Source organism: Zonotrichia albicollis, chromosome 1, assembly GCF_047830755.1.
Source record: "Zonotrichia albicollis isolate bZonAlb1 chromosome 1, bZonAlb1.hap1, whole genome shotgun sequence".
NCBI lineage: Eukaryota > Metazoa > Chordata > Aves > Passeriformes > Passerellidae > Zonotrichia > Zonotrichia albicollis.
This window is the reverse complement of record NC_133819.1, coordinates 70,293,960-70,313,711: the sequence shown is the minus strand read 5'-3', so window position 1 is coordinate 70,313,711 and position 19,752 is coordinate 70,293,960. Positions and strand designations below refer to the sequence as shown.

Below are 19,752 nucleotides of genomic sequence, written 5' to 3'. Positions count from 1 at the left end.
AATCCAGGGGGAAAAAACCCACAAACTCAAGCATGGCATAAAACTCTAAAATGGAAAAGGGTGAAGTGGTAGACAAGAGGAGAAAGACATTCCTCATGACAGAAACTTGCCACCTTAGATAAAAAGATCAGACACCTTAACTCTGACATGCAATTATTGCTGCCATGACCTTGCCCTCTCATCATTTGCAAACTACGGTTATTGCAACTCAGACAAGAATAAAAGGAGAGAGGAAAAACCCCTCAGGGTCTGGTATGAATTCAGACCTAAATAAATATTAAGGGTAGGGAAGAAGAGAGAAAAATATTCCACTTGGTTTACAAATCGGAAGGTGAAACTGGTCTGTCAAGCTTGTATTGTTCAAGCAGACAACATTTTATACAGCCATGGAATACACAGTAGGGAAAAGGTCTTGCAGTTTAATTTACAGTCCCTATCCTTTAATCCAAATAATATTTGTAGGGTGGACATTGCAACACTGTCTGCATGATCATGGACTTTGGCCTGAAGGCCAGGAGGAAAGCAGGCAGATCCAGAGTGCTGCAGAGGAGCAGGGAGACAGTACTTGGGCCAAAATGAATTTCTTCACCACTGTTTGGAGGCAAAGAACCTTTTTTAGGGAACCAGACCACCCTGCTCTAAAAACAATGCACAAGGGCAACTATAAATCACTGGAGAAGGCGAACATACCACTTCATGCATCTCACAGGCAGCATTCCTGATTGTCACAGCTTTGCTCCTGGGGAATCCAGATAGGCATCCCAGAAATGAGGATCAGGATACGTCCACTTACCTAATCTTTTGTTCTTGTTGTTCAGTGTTAACAACCGGCAATTGGGCCTCTCCCAGATTATAAGAAAAATAAAAAATACTAACAAAGTCTTGTACTACCCACTGAAATTTCCTACCCAGCCCATCATGCCCAGAGCATATTTAGCCTCTCCTCATCAGCCCACAGGACAGGCAGGAGGTTCCACCCCAAGCATGCCAGTCACAACGAGCACACCACTGATCCTTCTTTGTGGGAATAGCTACAAACCTACTGCATGTTCCCAGCAGGTATGACACGGCATGGATCAGCAGGAATAACTCAACCCACGCAATAATCCCTGTTGCCTGCCAGTTTTTACAGGCTGGTGTGGGGGCAGGCTTCCCAGCACCAACATTGGGTGTGGACCAGAGAAACTCCAGTAATGCTGAGCAGTTATCAAACACTGAAATGGGGTTTGCCTGGAAACCTCTGCAACACACCCCAGATGACATGGATTGAAAGGGTGTTGAAACTCCTTTTTTCCTCCTTCGGGTTCCTTCCTTCCCCTTTGACTTTAAAAGGGAATTCAGAATGCACACAAAGTCATCTGCTATCAAAATCAGCCGGTAAAATATATAAAAAATTACATTACAACAACTAAGTACACGTTTGAGTTGAGGTGATCAAAATCTGAAAAAGTCTGTTTTGATGGAATTCGGTGCAAGAACTGAACTCTCAGCATTGCTGCAAAGCTGCAGCATATTCCTACAACAGGCTACTCTGATCTTGTACCCATTGTCTGCAGCAAGCCCCGGTCCTTTGTTCTGTAGCAAGATCTCAGCCTAATTAATTCCACAGCCACTTGCGGGTAAGCCAGCGCCAGCCTGGCGGTGCTGCAGAAGAGCGGGAAGAGGAAGGAGTATGAAAGGGAGGGAGTGAGAGTAGCTGTCCTGAGCAGGGATGACGGGTGGGCAGGAACAAATAGACTGGCAGAAAAAACAAAAGATACACAAAGAGATATCAAAAAAACACTATATCTCTTTTAGCATTTTCTAAATCTGGCAGCTCTCTAGAACTGATTTATTAAGGTTTAATTTAAGACTTTTCACCATTAGTATGGCCAAAGTCTTGAAGCTCAAGAAAATCATAAATCTTGTGCTATTCCAGATGTTGTTTCATTAAGGAATGAATCCCTGAAGTTTGGCTGTCCCGTAAACCTCATCTCACATTACCATCAGAACTGGCTCCAAATTACATGCCCTCCTGAGTGCCAGTTCCTTTCTTTGACAAATGCTTTAAAAAAAACACGAGGTCACCTTTTAGTACTGCAGTCCTGTAGCCAGGGTAAGAAGAGCTAAAACTGTTAGTGCACTTCAGAAATTTGGGGTTAGACTGCCTGCACAGCTGGTAAACATTCACCACAGCCAGCAATTTCTGTCACAACATGGGCAGGGTCGGTATATTTAAATTACGTGACAGAGATACAGGATGTGTTAGGGAGTGGAAACAAAAACAAACAGAACCCCAAGCATTTCAAACATCACGTCCATCCAGGAGGTTAAAAAAAAGAAAAAAGGCAGTTGTTTGACATACACACAAAAAATTACTGATATGAAAAGCTCAATAGCAAGCCTTGGAAAGCTAAGAATGTCTTAAAGAGATTTCAGTACGGAATTACCTTCCCGAAGGATCATTGTTAGTTCTAGCAATGCTACAAACTATTTATGGTAAGCTGAAATCAGATTCCTGTAACTGAGACGCTTTATCTTAAGGGTGATAATAAACATGAACTGCATGTACATTTCCTGTAGTGAAAAAGAATCCACGCCAGACAAAAACTCAAAACTACCTGAATTCTCATGTCAGTATCGGTCTTAATCCAGTCTGTTTTCTAAACCAACTGCTTTAAAAGGCTTTGGCCAGTACATAACACCCCCGAATCAGTAAAACCAGTATCTAGGCTCACGAAACAAGAAGCCTTGTGACATCACACTTGATTATTTCAAACATCGGATTATTTACTGTTTGCAGGCAAAGGACAGTTCTTCACATGGGAAGTTGCAGGTGCTGTTCCCAAAAGACCCATCCCCTTCCTTGATGCCACTGACCCAGAAACTCGCCCTGTTCTTTCAGGGTGTTGCTCACTTGTGTCTGATAATCAGGAGACTCCGTCACCACACTCAGTGTGTTCAAGCAGGACAAGCTCCCCTTTGCCTCCTCCTTAACAGAAAGATTTTTCAAGTCTGTGAAGGCTCAGAGCAGTAACCACTGACTCTTTATCAGCTAACTCGCAGAGGGAAGAAGGGGAAAAAAATAGTTTGGGATCTCTCACATAGCTGAGGAAGCCATGAAATAAAATAGTAGAGGATGTTTGCTCTGGTCGGGCAGTATTTCTGGATACCTCTGACCACAGGGACTTGTTGAGACCTTCAGTACCCATTAGAAGCTGAGAGTCATTCCAAAGCCTAGGCTGAAAGAAATTTACAACAGACTTTCTGCCCTCTGCAAGTTGGGCCTTGCAGGTCCCTACACCCCCTCCAATCTGTTCAGTGGAAGCAAAATGATGCAGTAGCTTCAATACTGCCACTTCTGACCCAACTACTGCAGTGGGTGCAATAACTCAAGGTTTTCATTGATTTGGGACTAGGTAGAAGCCAGTCAGCCAGAAACTAACACTGACAAGAGAAATCCTGTCAGTTGCAGAGAAAAAAAAAGCATCAGCATTTCTAAAGTCTCTTTGCAGAGGCCAGCCAACTAGACAATATGCAGAAACAAATGAGATTACAGGCACAAATGGGAGTAGATAAGGGTGGCATAGTTCTTATTTTGGGAAGGACCTTGTCAGAGGGATCCCTTCAAAGTAATTAATAACTGTAATCTGAAAGTCCATTTAAAATGTACACCTATCCTTACCCCAAGAAATATTATTCTGCAAAATGTGCCAAATTCATCATCACTATTATCATGAACAAATTTATTTGTTTTATCATTTCTGGCTACTTGCAGATACCAGCAATAATCCCAAGAGGCAATACCAGAGACTAAAGCACATGTTACTGCACAGAACAATTTAGTTTTGATTAACCCAGTAGAACACCCAGGAAAACAAGAAGAAGTTTCTTTTAAGAGGACGTTTTCTACCAGGCTAACAAGCTGAATCATATGAAGGTGTGCCCAGAAAAGTGCCAGAACTGCAGTAAAAGCAAGGAGAAGGAAGACCTCTTAAGGACAGACATCTCCCCTTGCAGGAGCAAAGAACACCAATCATAGACCAAACCAATCCAAGTTCAGACATCCTTGCCCCTGGACCATTTGGCTCTTCTGACTTCAGCTCCACTTTTTTTTGGCAGGGACAATTTGCTAGAGGCTCAGCCAAATTGGCATGAGAATGTTTGAACCAGTGGTAAATAGGTAAAACAGTTGCCATATCACTTTGGAAAGAAGATGACTCAACCCAAATCAAGTGGGAAGTTGAGAGCCAAGCAAACAGCATTGCAGGAAAACAAGGCATCTGGAGCATAAAAGCAGTCACAACAGGAATTCCCTTGTGACTAGACACGAATTATTATTACATAATTGCTCCAAGTGATTAAAATGCAGCCACTAAACTAACCACTTCCCTCTTACGCCAACCCCAAGAGGTGGAATGATCTGGAACATTGCAAGCGCACACAGAGGGATGCTGTGCCATCAACCTCTGCAATTTAATCAAGCCCAGTCCCTGTCCATCACCAGCTTTTGGTCTCCATTATACAAATCAGCATGCAGAACAGCAAACAACCCCACCACTTAATGCAATCAAACACAGAGGATGGGTCATGCTAGTAACAGAGAGAAAAAAACCAACATCCACCAATCCTGTAACTAAGAGTTTCCATGAAAACATCATCCCAAGATAACAACTGGCTTTGCAGATGGTCAGAAGATGTAGGCACTAAGGAAGCTGGTGAGAGAGTAAGAAAAGTCCCTGCTGAACACACACTCCAGCTTCCCTGCTAAGCTTCATGACTACATACATTTAGTTATTACAATGTTGCTCACTGTTAATGCTAATAATTTACTTGAAGCACCACTTGGCAAATGCCTAAAAGGAGATCTCAGGCTTCCCCACAAAAAAAAAAAAAAAAAAAAAAAAAAAAAAAAAAAAAAAAAAAAATTTAGAGAGTGTTTCTCAGTGTCCTTCCTTTGGACACAGGTGGGATGATACATGGACCATGGACCATTAAAAAGGCTTTTTTCTAGCCTTTTGACTAAGGGCTGGATTAGGGTGTACCTCTCAAGAAATACATGTGTACTCTGTATATAACAGCATGATGATGTTGATGTTGTGATAAGGAATAGATGAAAATCTTCAAGGAATCACTTAGCAGTGAAAAAGCCTTGCAAGTGAATTGTGCTAAGGGAAGATATTTATGTACAATCCAAGCTAAAGACCAAGATTTATGTGCCAAGTCAGGACATTAGCTCAGAAGGGTGATTTAACATGGCCACTGGAATCCCTGTGGTTAAATTATGCATCTGACCTCTTCACTACATGTATCTCAGCAGTGTTAAATAATAAGCACTGTGTCCTTTATTACCATTTCCAGTTCTAATGACTGGCAGCACTATAAAAAGCACCGCTCCCAGTGACTCAGTCAAGCAGGTCAGGATAATGATAGTGTCTGACACAGCAATGCCAGTCTTCAAGAAAGGTGCGAGGCCAATGCTGGCTCCAGCAAACACTCAGAGAAAGGGGGCTAAACAAAGCACCGAGCAGGGCTGGAAATAGCAAGACCTCCACTTCATCAAGCACTCCCAAGCATGACATAGCATGGGGGAAAATAGGCACCAGGGAAGGGAGAGCTGAGAAAGCCTGGACGGGGATACAGCATCTGATGAAGGGTGTACCATTAGAAGAGAGGCTGTGGAGACAGTGGAACTTAACACAGTTTAAGGACAGCTATCCAACCCCTGAGGAATAGGGGGAGCAGTGATGTCTCAGATGTATGTACATCAAATGTGCTTTGTGCTAAAGAACCAGCATTGTTTCATTGTTTCCGAATACAAGGCAATAATGGAGCATCCAGCAGCTGTTAGCTCAGACCACTGAAGGTAAGTACAAGAGGATTTACTTGCCAAACAAAAGTACATTTTTTATTAATATACTTTTGGCTCTCTTTATGATATTTCAATATAACCCCTGGCTACTACACAGATGAGCATATATTAGACTAAGATTTAATAAAACTCTATTTAGAAAGATGAGAACATTGCATAATACATTACAGAAATAAATGTATTTTTGAGGAGAGTTAAGGGTGATCTGAACATCCAGTCTCTTGAATTCATCCAGAGCAGCTCTTTCTCACAAAGGACAGTGAGATGCATGTAAGAGGAGTCAGCAGTTACAAGAATTGCTCCCACAGTATCAGAGCTCCTGGGGATTGATAAGAAATGAAGTCCAAATCAAGCTGTGATGATGTTCTGTCTGGGTTTTTCCTCTCTTTCTCCATTAGAATAAAAACAGGCAGCACTCCCACCCAGAAAACCCCCAAAACAAAAACAAAGCACAAACTAAAGAGGAATCCTGACCTCAAGAAAACAATCTAATTATAATTACATGGGATTACAAATCAAAGCAAAAAGCTGCCAGGCTTTTGGAAGTGAGCATACAAAAAAAATAAAAACTCCACACTGGAAAAACCCATAGTCTCAAAAGATGATTATTATTCTTTCTAATAGAAAACAAGACAGCAGGGGCCACAGATGTTTGTTTATCCCTTAAAATTGATCTGCCCTTTACAGCAAGTTCTTCCAAAGAACACTTTTTTTATTATCTCTAAAGAAGCATGCAAGACAGCAAACTAACTCTCACTTGACCTTTTGTGGCCAACTTGACGATGACCTTCAAAAGATTCAAACATTTCCAAAAAATTTTTTTATAAGTTTAGACTAAAAAAAATATTTCAGGATAATTTTTTCATGCTAAAATTTCAGTGTTAAGCCCTCAAATATATGAATGGCTGGGTCTCCGTATATAAACAGAAGAAAATCTGACCTTCTTAAATGCCTAATTTTCTTATGCATTTCTATGTCACAACCCAATCAGATCCAACATGTGCCTATGTTTCTCTCATGAAAGGAATGTAGCTGGGCTACCTTCCTTTTTTATCCATTCTGGGTTCAAGATATTGAGGGATTTGCTTTTCCCCTGTTGCACACTCTTTCAAGGGACACAAAGAGAAACCGAAATGATTTTCAATGATTCAATATAAGTGCGTGCTGGCTGACCAAAGCACAATTATATTGCTCATCTGACTGTTGCCCCATTTCTTTATCCCAACTAGATAAACACAGTTAAGCTAAAACACTGCTCCCAGGCAGGAAGTAATTTTTGCTGATCTTAGGAGAGGGGGTCTCGAGATTAAGGGAACTTCTTCCCCGGTGTAACCATTTCATTTTACATTTCCAGGAGCTCCAGCTGCCTGTTAGTATCAATAAGGCCCATCTGCAGCCAGCGGGGCTTTTGCAGGGCTGATACTACAAACAAGCAAAGGCTTTCAGGTGAAAAGGGAAGGTGATTTTTTGATATGCACTACTCAGCAAATACAAAGCAAGAGCAGAAAGCGGCAGAGTCTCTTCACTAGAAATTTTCCACTTTAGTCATTACATGGGGAAACACAAAACACAGCAGCATGCACTTTCTGCTTCTGGAGTAAAACAACCCGTGTGAGACATTTCTTCAATTCCTCTGCCAAGACAGTTTTCAAGAGAATAAGTACATAACCAGAAAAATTCAAGAGAACTTTTGACTTATTTTACACACAACAGTCACCATTTCTTCAGTTCCCCCCAGAAAATCAACCTGGCTTTTGGCATGTAGGGCTGCTTCTGTATACTTGCACAAAGATCAACCGGAGCCCTCTCCGCAACCCTTTCCCCTTATCAGCTGGGGCACTTGCCTCCAGCATCTTTCCCACAGACACCGAGAGACAGTAGGACAGTAGCAGGAGCTCAAAGAGACACACAGGATCCCGTTTCAGGACATAACTTTGCAGCTTAGCGCTGCAACCAGTGTGCGGGTACAAATCCACAGGCTGGACACCTGGTGCGACACCCCGGCAGGGAAAGGGCTGCGCGGGTGCGGGACTGGTTTTCCCCGGCCGGGAGGCTCGCCCACGGAGACTTGACTGACCCAACTACAGCATGCAAGGACAGATCCGCATCGTGCCCAGCTGCTCCCCTCGCCTTGGAAAGAGCCGAGAAGGTCAGCGAGGGCTGGACAGGGAGGGGGGCCGAGGGAAGTCGCCTTTCTCACCTTGCTCACGACGTTTTGGACGAGGCCGGCTCGGATGCGGTAGTGCCACTCGCGGCAGCCGCACTCGCTGGCGTTGCCCCCCGCGGGGGTGGGCAGCCCGGGCGGGGTGAAGATGCTCCCGTTGCCGCTGTGGTTGGCGTGGATCGGCGCCAGGGTCCCGCTCCAGTTACCCTGCCCGTCCGCCTCCCGGCACCAGAAGTCGGGCTGGTCCAGGAGGAAGGAGTCCGAGAACTTGCTGAAGCCGATGACGAGCGCCGGGACCCAGGTGAGCAGCACCAGGGTCCGCTGGTAGCGGCCGCTCAGCCCCCCGAGGAAGGGTAGCACCGAGCCGTCGTAGTCGAGGAGCAGCGGGCTGCAGGCGGCGGCGGGCGGCGGCACCGGCAGCGCCTGGATCTCGGCCCCGGCGGCGTTGGCGGGGGGAGGCCCCGGGGGGGCGGCGGCGCCCCCCCCCACGGCCCCCGGCACGGAGCCGTTCTCCTCGGGCAGCGGCCGGCCCCCGCCGCCCCCCTCACGGCGCCGCTCTATCGCCATGCAGCCGCCCGGGGAGGCTCACATAGGGGGGGCCGGGGCAGCCCCGGCTCCCTCGCGAGTCCTTCCCTCCCTCCGCTCCGCGCACACACTCGCGCACCTTGCAGCGTAAGGTATTGCACACACGCTCCCAGCCGGACCGGCAGGAGACGGATGGGGGAGGGAGAGAGGGAGGAGGGGAGGAAGGACAGGGGCGAAGAAAGGGGGAGGCACCGAGGGAGCCCCTCGCTCTCTCCGTTCCTCACCCGCAGCCTGCGGCCACGAACCGCTGCAGCTGCCGGCGGTGCCCCCCCGCTCCTCGCCTGTGCGTCAAGCTGCACTCATCCCAGCTCTCCCTTCCCCCCTCCGAGAGGCACCGCCGAAAAGCGAAGGAAGGATCCAGCCGGATCCGAGCATGCGATGGGCCAAAGGAGAGGAAGGGAGAAGGCGGGGAGGTTGCAAGAGAAAAAAAGAAAAAACCCAGCCGCCCTGAGAACCAAGCCCTGCAACAACAAACCAAGCAAAACCGGTGCAGCAAGGCACCGAACACGCCTCCTCTCCCGGTTTTGGTGAGGAGGGGGAGGAGGGACAAGAGGGAAGGCAAAGGAAGGAGGGGAAAATAACAGCTCCCGACGCGGCTTCCCCGCTTCCCGCACAGCTAAGGGCTCCCCCCCGGCCGCGGCAGCAGCGGCGGCGGCAGCCCCCAGCACCTCCCCGCCGACCCTTGGCAGCCCCGCGTCCCGTACATCTGGCTCTGCAGCAAGGGACCCCGCCGGCCCCTCCGCGGCCCGGGCTGCGGACGCGGTCACCGCCGCCGCCACCGCCGTGCGCCTCCCGCGGCAGCCCGCTCTCCGCGCCGTGCCGCCGGCCGCGCCTCCGGAGGCGGGCGGACGAACCCTGCCGGCTGCTCGCCCTCCGCCCCCCGGCAGCCCCCACCTGCCGGGCCCGCTCCGCCCCCGCCGTGCCGGGCGGCCGCACCTGCTCCCGCCGCGCCGCCGGCCCGGCCCGGCCCCCGCCAGGGACCCGCCGCCGCCGGGGGCGGGACGGCGCCGCGGGGCGGGGAGGGCTCGGCGGGGCTCGGCGGGGGCTCCGCGCCGCCCCGCGGCCGCGCCGCGCTCCGGCGGCCGGGGCAGGTAGGGCCGCGGGGCGGGCAGCGCAGGGCTGGGGAACGGGAGGAGGAGGCGCTCGGGCTCCGCAGCGCGCCCGCTCCGTATCAATTATTTACACGGTGGGTGCGCCTTTAACAGCGCGGCGCGGCTGCAGCGGGCTGGGCGGGAGCGCACCGCATCGCCGAGCCGCAGGAGCACCCTGTGTGGCTGAGGAAAGGACGAGACTCGGAGGGAAGAGCCGAAAGGTGAAGGGGGCATCTCTGAGACCCAGAGGGCGGCGAGGAGAGGTGCCTGCATCGCTTCAGTCAGCCTGTCACATCAGCACACACTTGGAAGAAAATTATATCCTGTTAGCACCTGACGTTAATTGTAAAATAGGCATTTCAAATTTGTGAAGGTTATTTTTATGTTAAGCTAAATTTACTTCAGCGTGTAAGTGCCTCAGACTATTTTCATCGTAGAGCACAGCCCGTGCATTACTGAACTCTGCAGTTATTTTTTCCTTTGTAAGAAGGGAAGGAGAGAAAACAGATCAATATACGCTTGTACACGTGAACACAGCTAGTGAGCAGAAAAGGCTTGTGTGCATTAGAAGAGGATGGGTGTCATTGCCAAATATAAATGGAAGAGCAAGTTGTTGATGGAATTTCATGTACTTGATCTCTTCTCTACTAGCAAATTATTGTACACCATTAATGCCTTAGATTTCCCTCCCTTTAGCCCTTTGTCTTACAGAGGACACCAGAAAGGTTTCACATCTACACCACTTCAGTCTGTCTCTGTGTCCCTTTTGTGGGGCTTCCCTGGATTCTGCTATGAGGAACACTCAATACTTCAGAGGCCCTACAGCCTCTCCAGGTGACACTTTATCCTCCTCTCTGAATATTCCTTGCTGAAATGTGAAGGTGGTGGTCCCTGCCAAGGGAAGTCTTCTCTTTCTGTGTTGCAGTGTCCTTTTACATCTGATGGCTGCTATCACGTCCCTGTGCCATGTTTTCTTTAAGATGACCAGCTGCAATTTGTCTGCCTCTGCTGCAGTCTCTTTGGCCACGGACTGCCTGCAGCTCTCTGCTCTCTCCTCAGCTGCTGTCTGCAGCCCGTGCTGAGCAGTGCCCCAGCCTCTGAGTGTGCAGAGGGTAACCCTGCCTGCAAAAACAATTCATCACAGTGCTTCTCAGTCATGTTCTTTGCTTTCCCAGTAAATTCTTTGGGTTATTTTGAATTCTTATGTCATCCTCCAATGTGTTTACAGTTGCTCCCCAGTTAGTGCCATCTCTGAAGGCTGCTAACGAAACACCCCCTTTGGAACTGCATTTGTAATCCACCCTCTTGCTTGTAAAACACTGACAACTGTTGTTTCCAAACTTCTGTACCCCCTGCCTAAATTTTTCAGATTAGCTGAACTCCCTTCCTCATAAGCATGTGCATAGAGGCCAATCAAGGCACAGATGAGTGGAGTCCACTATCCCCTCTTCCATAACATTCTCTGCTCCCCATTGCTAAGGGAAATTTGCCCATATTGTCCCAGTTTCTAGTTGACAAGTTCATATTAATAGTTGCTTACCCTATTGTTTCCTTCTACCTGTCTACAAATCGTGTGTCTATTTGTGCTAGATGCTTTCTTGGGTGAAAAACTGGCTTATTTATTTATTTTCAAATGCTACTTTTAAAGACAGCATCAGTTTGCTTATTTCTTGCCCTTATTTATTCCCTGGATTCTCCGAGATAAACATGAGTGTTTCCAATGCTGTTTGAGCCACTTCCTTCACTACCCTGGCATAAAGTGCAGCCAGACTGTTGCTTTGAACATCTTGATGTTACCTAAGTATTCTTGTTCTGCCCCAGCCTGGGCTGAAACCTTATTCCCTTGTCATTAATGTGTATCACATCAGTCACCTGATCAAATGTGACCTCTTTTAGCTGGTGCAAAGAAAACCTGAGGCAGTCTGAGCCCTCTCTGGCATCAGTCAATATCTTTCTCTCTCTGATGAGTAATCCACTTGCTTTTGACTTCCTCTTACCACTGATGTACTTATCAAATGGTTTCTCACTACTTGGGATGCTCTTTCTAGTTAAGTTTTATTTGTTGTATTGGCTTTTTTTGTGTTTGTTCTTACCCATTCTTACCAAGCCACATTTCTGCACTCATCCTATGGAAAGATCTACTTTCTCTGTGCTTGTTTTTTTGTGAGCTCATGATTAGCCCAATTGCCTCCTTCCTAACATACCTACATTTCTTCTGCAATGTGATCATTTGTGACAGGTCTTCTAGAAACTCCCGGCTACCACTCACTGTCTTTTCCCACTAAGGGGAAAAGGCCTCATCCTGGCTTCGATCAAAATGTTGAGGGGAAGAGAATTTTAGGAATGGAGGTCTCAAGTGCAAGTTCTGAAGAAAGCAAAGGATTGAAAACTGGGGAGAAATGGGAACGAAGAGAACCATTAGAGAGAAGCAAGTAGGTGTAGTACATCTGTAGAAAGAGAATAAAGTCATATAGTACAATGAAAAGCATGTAATGAGAGGTTACAGCCCTTACTCAAACTGATCATACATTTTCATCCCAAACACCTTTTCTGGGCTGCTTCTACATCCTGAGTTTTTGTTTGGAACAGAAAAATTTCAAAGGTAGCATTTTCCTGAGGGTTACATATTTTGCATAGTAGAAGTTCTGCCCTTGAAACAGTGATCCTCAAGAGACTGTTTCTGAGTAGAAGAAGGTTGCAGACAAAAGAGGAAAGAAAACACATTTCTAGGAGCTAAGAAATAAATTTTTGATGAATAAGTACTACTGAAGGAAAACGTTATGGGAAAAAAATCTTTCAAAAAAGAGAAATGCCTTCACATACTCCCGTGAAAACTGTTTTTTGGTTTAAATGAGGAAATGAAAATTGTTTTAAAGGAATATTTCAGATGGGTGGTAGACCCTACATAGGAATAAATGCTGAAGTTAAGCAACAAAACTCTGTCTCCTGAGCAAGGCTTCGTGAGGAACTACATTTTGTGGTCAAGGAAGGTTTCTCCAGCAGTGCCTTCTTGACATGAGAGAGAAGAACCAGGAGTGGGGTAATCCTTCACAGAAATACAAAAAGATACAGTTTAAAAGATAAGCTATATTCAAGAAGAAATGTGTTATTGTTTATTTTATCCACCTTCACTGAGTTATATTAGAAAATTTGTGCACCATTATGACCTGGGTCATCAACAGTTTGCAGTGGAGGAACAGAGAAGGTGACTATGACCTCCTGTGACAGGAGCAGTTTGAGTGCCCTGTTGCAGAACAAGCCTCCTGCTGCAGAACAAACATCCTGTCTATTGGCACCCACTGCAGCTCAAGAGGGTTTCAAACCAGGACACAGAGAAATATTATCATATTTACACAAGGGAAGGAAAAAAAATCAAGCTCCCTTAGCCCCGGTGTTAACATTTTCACATTGTTGGAAGGCCAGCCCCAGTACTTTGAAGAACTCCTGGCATAAATTCCTGGTTTATGTGGAATTTGCAGCAACTTCATTCCATAACAACAACCTTAGCTGTATTTTATTGTTTTATGGGATGCATGCTTCATTGCCTTTTTTGTCTAAAGGAATCTTGTACCGTAGAGGTGGAATTATGACAATGTATTAACCAAAGCTACTTGGTACAAAGTTTGATTAATAAACTTACCTATTGGAATGAAGACTATTTAAATACTGGAGAAAAGCATGGTGTCTTCATAGGATCATATGAAAATTCAATTTGAAAAAGATCAGGAGGTCTCTAGTTTCTCCTGCTCTTGAAACAGGATTGGCTATGGGGTTGGATCTGGACATGCAGTGCTTTATCAAAATGCTGCAAGGGATTTTTCAGCTCAGGAGGGTCAGTTGAGTGTTGTCAAAGCTGGATGTGAGGTAAGATAAACCAAAAGAAAGAAGAATGAGTTGAAAGTGGTAAAAGGGGTGAAGCTGCCTGAGGAGCAGCTACAAAAGCCTGTGCTTATTTCAGTGTGCTCTCTTATGATCCTGATTGAACTAACAATGCCTGATTTCTACTGTTGTTTTGATGTCAGCAAACATTGGTGAAACTTACTGGCGAAATGTTCTGTCCCTCCTATGCTGATTCAAAAAAGATGACAACCAATTATTTGTGTCATTTACTCTGCTGCCAGAGCTATGTACCCCGTATAGGGAGGGATGAAGCAAGAGAAGGGTTCCCATCCCCTGTCTCCTACAGATGTGAGCACATGAAGGAATGTGGATGACTTTGGGTATTATCCTAAAACCAGAGAAAATTATTTGTACACTAATTATTGAGAAAAAATGGCATGTTTTGCAAAGTCAAGCGATGTGACATTGGTAAATGCTGAAACTAAGATTGCTTGGGCAATGTCAATTTGTGTCCTAGATCTGGTGCACATATATTCTGATGCAAACTTTATTGAATAGTGCATTATGCTACAACCTATAATAACATAATTGCTGGCAATTTTTCTTGCAGATCTCCTGTTTAGTTCAGTTAAAATAAAAGTAAATAAAAAACAATAGATGCTCACGTAAGAAGCTAATTCTCAGTGCTTAAAATACCTTTAAGCATCTGTGTCTTAATGGGAATCATTTCAATACTTTGTTTTCTCCTTGTTTGGTATGGAGCCCCATGATTTATTTAATTTAGTATCTTCCACCCTGCTCACAAAAACTAATGATTAATGTCATCATGGGACTTATAATTCTCCCCTTTGAAGTATCCAAGTGCTTCAAAAATATTGATGCATTTATTTTCATGGTGTCTCTGTAAGGGGAATGTTTATTACCTTCTTTTGATATTGGTAATCTCAGAGGCAGATAGGTTAAGGTAAAAACCTTGATGTTTTGGGTGCTTGCAGCTTGCAGCAGTTTAACATTCTAGAGTACAGTGCAGCATTTTGCATTTTTGAAGCCCAGATCCTGTTGGCAACTGTGATTGTGCAGTGGTTTTGCAAAACAAATTTCAGAGTCTCAAGGCATGGACTCACAAAATTAGACAAATGCAACTGGAATGGCATCATACAGTCCTTTGAGGAAGAGAGAGAAGCCTGAGATCACTCCTGGGCCAAGTGATGGAGCAGCTGATATAGCACAGGATTAATAAAGAATTAAAACTAGGTGAGATAATTGGAGTCAGTTAATCTGACTTAAGGTTTAAGTTTAAGGAAAGTAAACTTGGTTCTACTACCTTTTTTTTTTTTCTTTTTTTAAGTTTATGAATTTGTCTAATAATAAAAGCAATGGTACTGATGTGGACTCTTAATGACTGTACAGCAAGACAGAGATTCACAACCTGACCAAGCTGTTCTCACTGGTGCCACCAGAAGAATTTACCTCCACCAGCTGCTCTGACCATTTCCTAGCTAGAAATTGGTTCCCCTTCCAACCTGCCTTCAAGGCAGTTCCTACATGGATCCCCTGCTCCACAGTCATGTAGATCAGTGAGGTTCAACTTGATTTGCATAACCTTGTCCTGATAATTTTCCTTGAGGGCAGTTCAGGATACCTCTATACCTGTCAGCAGCCAGCCAGTTGACTTTTTAAGTGATGAATTTCATTTTCTGGAGGAGCAGTGACTCTTCATCCAGTCTCCCACCTCACTTGTGAATCACCTGTCTCTACAATTAACGAGTCAGTGCTGTACTGGGAACAGCTAGCTTCCCAGTAAGGTGACCCACATGCAAAGCAGGTCTATCCTGTTCACTCCATAAAGCAAACACTCTGTAGACAAAAAAGTAGTCACATAATTAAAGGCTTTTCTCACTGTATATACACAAGTATCATATACTTTATATATATATGTATGTGTATAACACACACACTTTATGTGAACACACAGAGAAGCCAAATTAGAATTACACAAGCTATTTTAGTAATTTTTGTCCTTCAAGTGCCTAATTTTGCATACTTCATGGTGTTTAGATGTAGGGCTTTTTGTCTGTGTGTATACATTAAAACAATGCAAAACATTAACCAGTGCTTACACAAGTTCTACAGAGTACATAATTTTAGACACAGCTTGTTTGAATGCCTCAATGGACTGCAGTGAAATCAAGTAGGAATTAAGTCAGTCCAGTGGCTTTTTTATTTTAAACAGACTTCAAATAGTAGAATTAAATAAATGAAATTAAATGAACAATTAAATTAAATTAAACAGGCTTTGAGCTGGATTTCTGCTTCAAAAGACCAAAGTCTCTAGCAGCATTCATTTTACATTCCCTTGGTCATAACATGGTAGCAGAACATCTGATGCTGAAAAACCACTTAGTGCAAATATATGTGTATATTTTCTGCATCCTCCTCTAAGGCTGCTGACAGATTCTTAACAGAAATACCGAGGCTGAAATAGTAATACTTTTTTCAGGAGCAAGATGGGCACATTTTCACCTATAATGGGAGTCACAGCCGGCTACGTGCAGATGCCTACTGTCGCTTTCACTGTGTAACTCAGTTTCTAAAGGGAAAGCAAAAACCAGACAGCACCTAGGACATTCCTTAAGGATTATTGAAGGAAAGGAACCAGGACACCCTGAGGGAACTCAGTGACTCAGAGTGCAGTCCTCAGACAGATAAATTACACCTTGCTTGCAGATTAACTGTGCAAGCACATGTATATGCTACAGAAAGTAACCTAACAAATATAAGGATAGGAACTCAAAGTCTAAAATGTATGAATCACCAAGTTTTTCAATCTTGCAGGACCTAACTGGAATATCTAATAAATAGGAACCTATAATCAAGAACCTTATTTGCACATCAAATATTTGCCTTTGATTTTTTTCTCCCCTTTACACCTGGTTAAGAAGCATTCTTGATGGGGAGTTTTTCCTTCCCTGCTTGCTCCTATATTGTATATGCAAGCTCAGACTCACCTAGCACCCAAATGGTTTTTTTCCCTGAGTCCATGATGGGGTCAGACATGGGCTGGGAGCTGGCTTCAAGGTACAGCAGAAGGACTTCAGTCTTTTCTTCTATCCTTCAATGCAGGCCCAGCTGGATGTTACACATGGAGAGGCTGAGAAGGAGTAAAGTCTCAATTAAAGCAGACTGTGTAGCCACATGATGTTGACATTTATATACCCATCTCTTTTTGTGTTATCTGGCACTCACTGCTGCTTGCACCCTCCAAGACCTGATTGCAGATAGACTGGCTGGCCATTGTAGGTCCCTTCTCCTTCTTTCTCCTCTCCTCATTTGATCTGAACAAGTACAGCCCTTGATACTCTGCCACTGCCCATCCACAGTGAGTACCTACACCTGTGGCTCACAGCTCAACTCATTGTTCTCCTGATAAATCCTTTCCAAAATGTCAAGGAGAAAAGCATGTTCTCTCTTGTCTACATACAAACCTAGTATGGCAGCACACAAAAGGCTTAAGAGGGAAATAAGAGCATTAATTAGTTCCAGCTGTGGAAAGAGCATGTTGATTCTCCTATTAAACAAAATAATGATCTTAAGAACAAAAGAGAAAAAAAAAGAAGTTGGGGGAAAAATCATGGCACAATATTTAACATTTTGGTTGTATTTCCTATAAACATTTGAAGATTTGAGAGATAAGAGGCTTGCACTGCTACAATTAAATAGTTTGTAATTATCTGGAAGCCAAGGCAGCTTGTGCAAATACAGCTCTGCAGTGTGGTCACTCTGGCAGACTTTGTCTCTTCAGGCATGACCACTGATTTCTATCTTACCTCATAAAGGTCAAAACCCACTTTCCAGCATGCTGGCAATGGTTGTCTTGAGCTGTTAACCACTACCCTGGAAATGCCAAGCATTTCTATCATAATGGAGGGGTTTTTTTACTTGAATTTATGCAGCTTGAAATCAAGGAGTCTCTGGACTCCTGAAACAAATAAATAAATAAATAAATAAATAACAATAAAACAAAGAGAGAGAAAAAGGGAGAAAGGGAGAGAATGAGAGAGGTAGGCCCCATTATTCATCCAATGAGCTCTCTATTTTACACTACTAGAATCCCAGGACCTGGTGCATTTGAGCTGAAGGGTGAAATTCCAGCTAGTTTTGTTCTGGACCAGTAGGGTCTGGCTGTCACGTGCAGCTTGCCAGGATGTTTGCTCAGCACACACCCAGCTCGCTGAGGAAAGGTAAGGCGCATTAGTCATACCATGTATACTTCAACAAATAACCCACTGCAGACTTGTCCCAGCTTTTTCCTTTTGCTGTCCAGTGAGGTTGCTGAGTCTGAGAAGGCTGAAAATACACAAGACAGCGTGGAAACTCAAGTTCTTTTGCAGCTGCAGACATCTAGTTAGAAAAGTTTTTGCTAGGATGGAAAAGCTGCCAGCAGCAAGCAGAGAATGAGATGTTACACCTCGATCAAGAAGAAATGCTACAAGGGATGAGTCAGCTGGAGTTGGAGAGGTTTGGCTTAAAAAAGGAACAAACAGCAACAAAACCTCCCCAGGCTTAAAAAACCCCAAAGAAAACAGCAGATTGTAAACAATTGCATGAAGAAGCAGACCTGGTACAGTATGATGTTGGAAAAAGTAATTAGACTTTCATCCATACAAGATTTCTGTTTGTAATTAAGAGATAACAAAGGATTATTCATGAGCAGCTTTTGCTGTGGCCTTTCCCTGCCTCCCACTGCCCACTCAGGTGGTCAATGGATGGTCAACCAGCAGAACAGGAAATCCTGATGGCCACAATTGGCAAGGAGGAGGCTGAGTCTTGCTGGCAAACCTGTACATGGTGTCAAGCAAACATTCTTTTCAGCCATGCCAGGGGTCCAACCATTTTCCTAGGGAAGACCTCAGCTGGGCAATGAGTTTTAAGAGTTTTACTTACAAAGTAAAAAGTCTGCACTAGTGATTGCAAATGTTGCAAATTGTTCCTACTTGTGACGGCACCATGGAAGAACATCAAAGGCTTCCACCAGTTTAATGGTGGTTTGGAATGAGATAGGCAGTGAGCCCAAACCTACCTTGGCAAAACCTTCTTTCAGCTGTCCTGCCAGCTATCTTAAGCAGGACATTTCCTATCTCCAGTTCTTTTCCACAAGGATCAAGTGTTCCTGGTAATTTGGTTTTTGACAAAAGGCTCTGTATGGTAATTAGCTGTAACACTATTCCTGGGCTTTAGGCAGGAGGGAGATAGGCTGGTAGTGTTGACCTACTCATGATCTCCTTATTCGGTGTCAGACTGTTATCCTGACCAGGCACCTCTCTGGCTCCTGCTTAGTTCCATAAGCCCACCTAGAGCAGATGATTAACTGGTGCTCCATTCAGCTTCTCCCCTGCTACATGCTTTTGTGATTAAGAACCCCCTGGTAAAAGATGAAGATGTATTTGTGTAATTATGTAGGAATTCTCTGTTAACCTCCCTCAATTATTTTTAAAAGCATGTTGCTATGGGAAAATGCTTCTGGAGCCAGTTATTTTAAAACTTCTTCTTAGATACTTAAACACATCCTTCCACTATTTTCAGATTTGAGGGCAAACCTTTATCCAGCTGATGAATGTAGATGTAAAGGAAGTTGTTCACTCTGTTGGGAATGAAGCATCCAACCAGCTCCAAAACCTCCAGGCAAACCAGTGCAGTGCTTAATGAGCACTGACCTTACCAAAAAGTGAAGAAAACTACAGATAGTAAGTTTTAAAATTTAGGACAAAGTTTCTTTTCCTCACCATCTTAAAAGTGGACAAAGTAGGAATGGTACGAAGCTAATAATTACTTCTTTTAAAAACAGAAAAAGAGGAACAGAGTCCAAGTTGGACAAAGTTCAGGGGCTGTTGTTTTCTTTAAGTGAATTTACCTAAAACTCCAGTGAGCTCTAAATCAGACTTTTCATTGCATAAGCTGCAAGCTCCTGAGTTGTGACTGATACTAGGCATCTCTATTCCTTCCATTTTAAGGGCTGGCCACTAGTGTCATGGAAAACATTAATGTCAGCTTCACCTTTTCACAAAACAGTCAGCATTTGGTTTGGCTGAAGAAAAAATATTTTTGAATGGACCTCAGTGACCTTCTGCAAATTGATAGCTGGCCTGAAACAGGCAAAGCTGAGTCACCAGTTGCACGGGGTTGAAATCCAACCCATACATTTGTAGCACATCTTGTAATTG

The 19,752-nt window shown here is 44.6% G+C and overlaps 1 protein-coding gene across 4 annotated transcripts in view; it reads right to left on the bottom strand.

Moving 5' to 3' along the window:
- The window catches only part of SLC22A23 (solute carrier family 22 member 23), a 105,440-nt gene extending 96,386 nt beyond the window's left edge, over nucleotides 1–9,054 (bottom strand). For all 4 annotated transcript variants that reach the window (XM_005481697.3, XM_005481698.3, XM_074544379.1 and 1 more), the window contains exon 1: nucleotides 8,052–9,054. In XM_005481697.3, the coding sequence (XP_005481754.1) occupies nucleotides 8,052–8,582 (531 nt within the window). In that variant the 5' untranslated portion in view covers nucleotides 8,583–9,054. The remainder of the gene's footprint in view (nucleotides 1–8,051) is intronic.
- Between the last annotated feature and the right edge of the window lie 10,698 nt (nucleotides 9,055–19,752).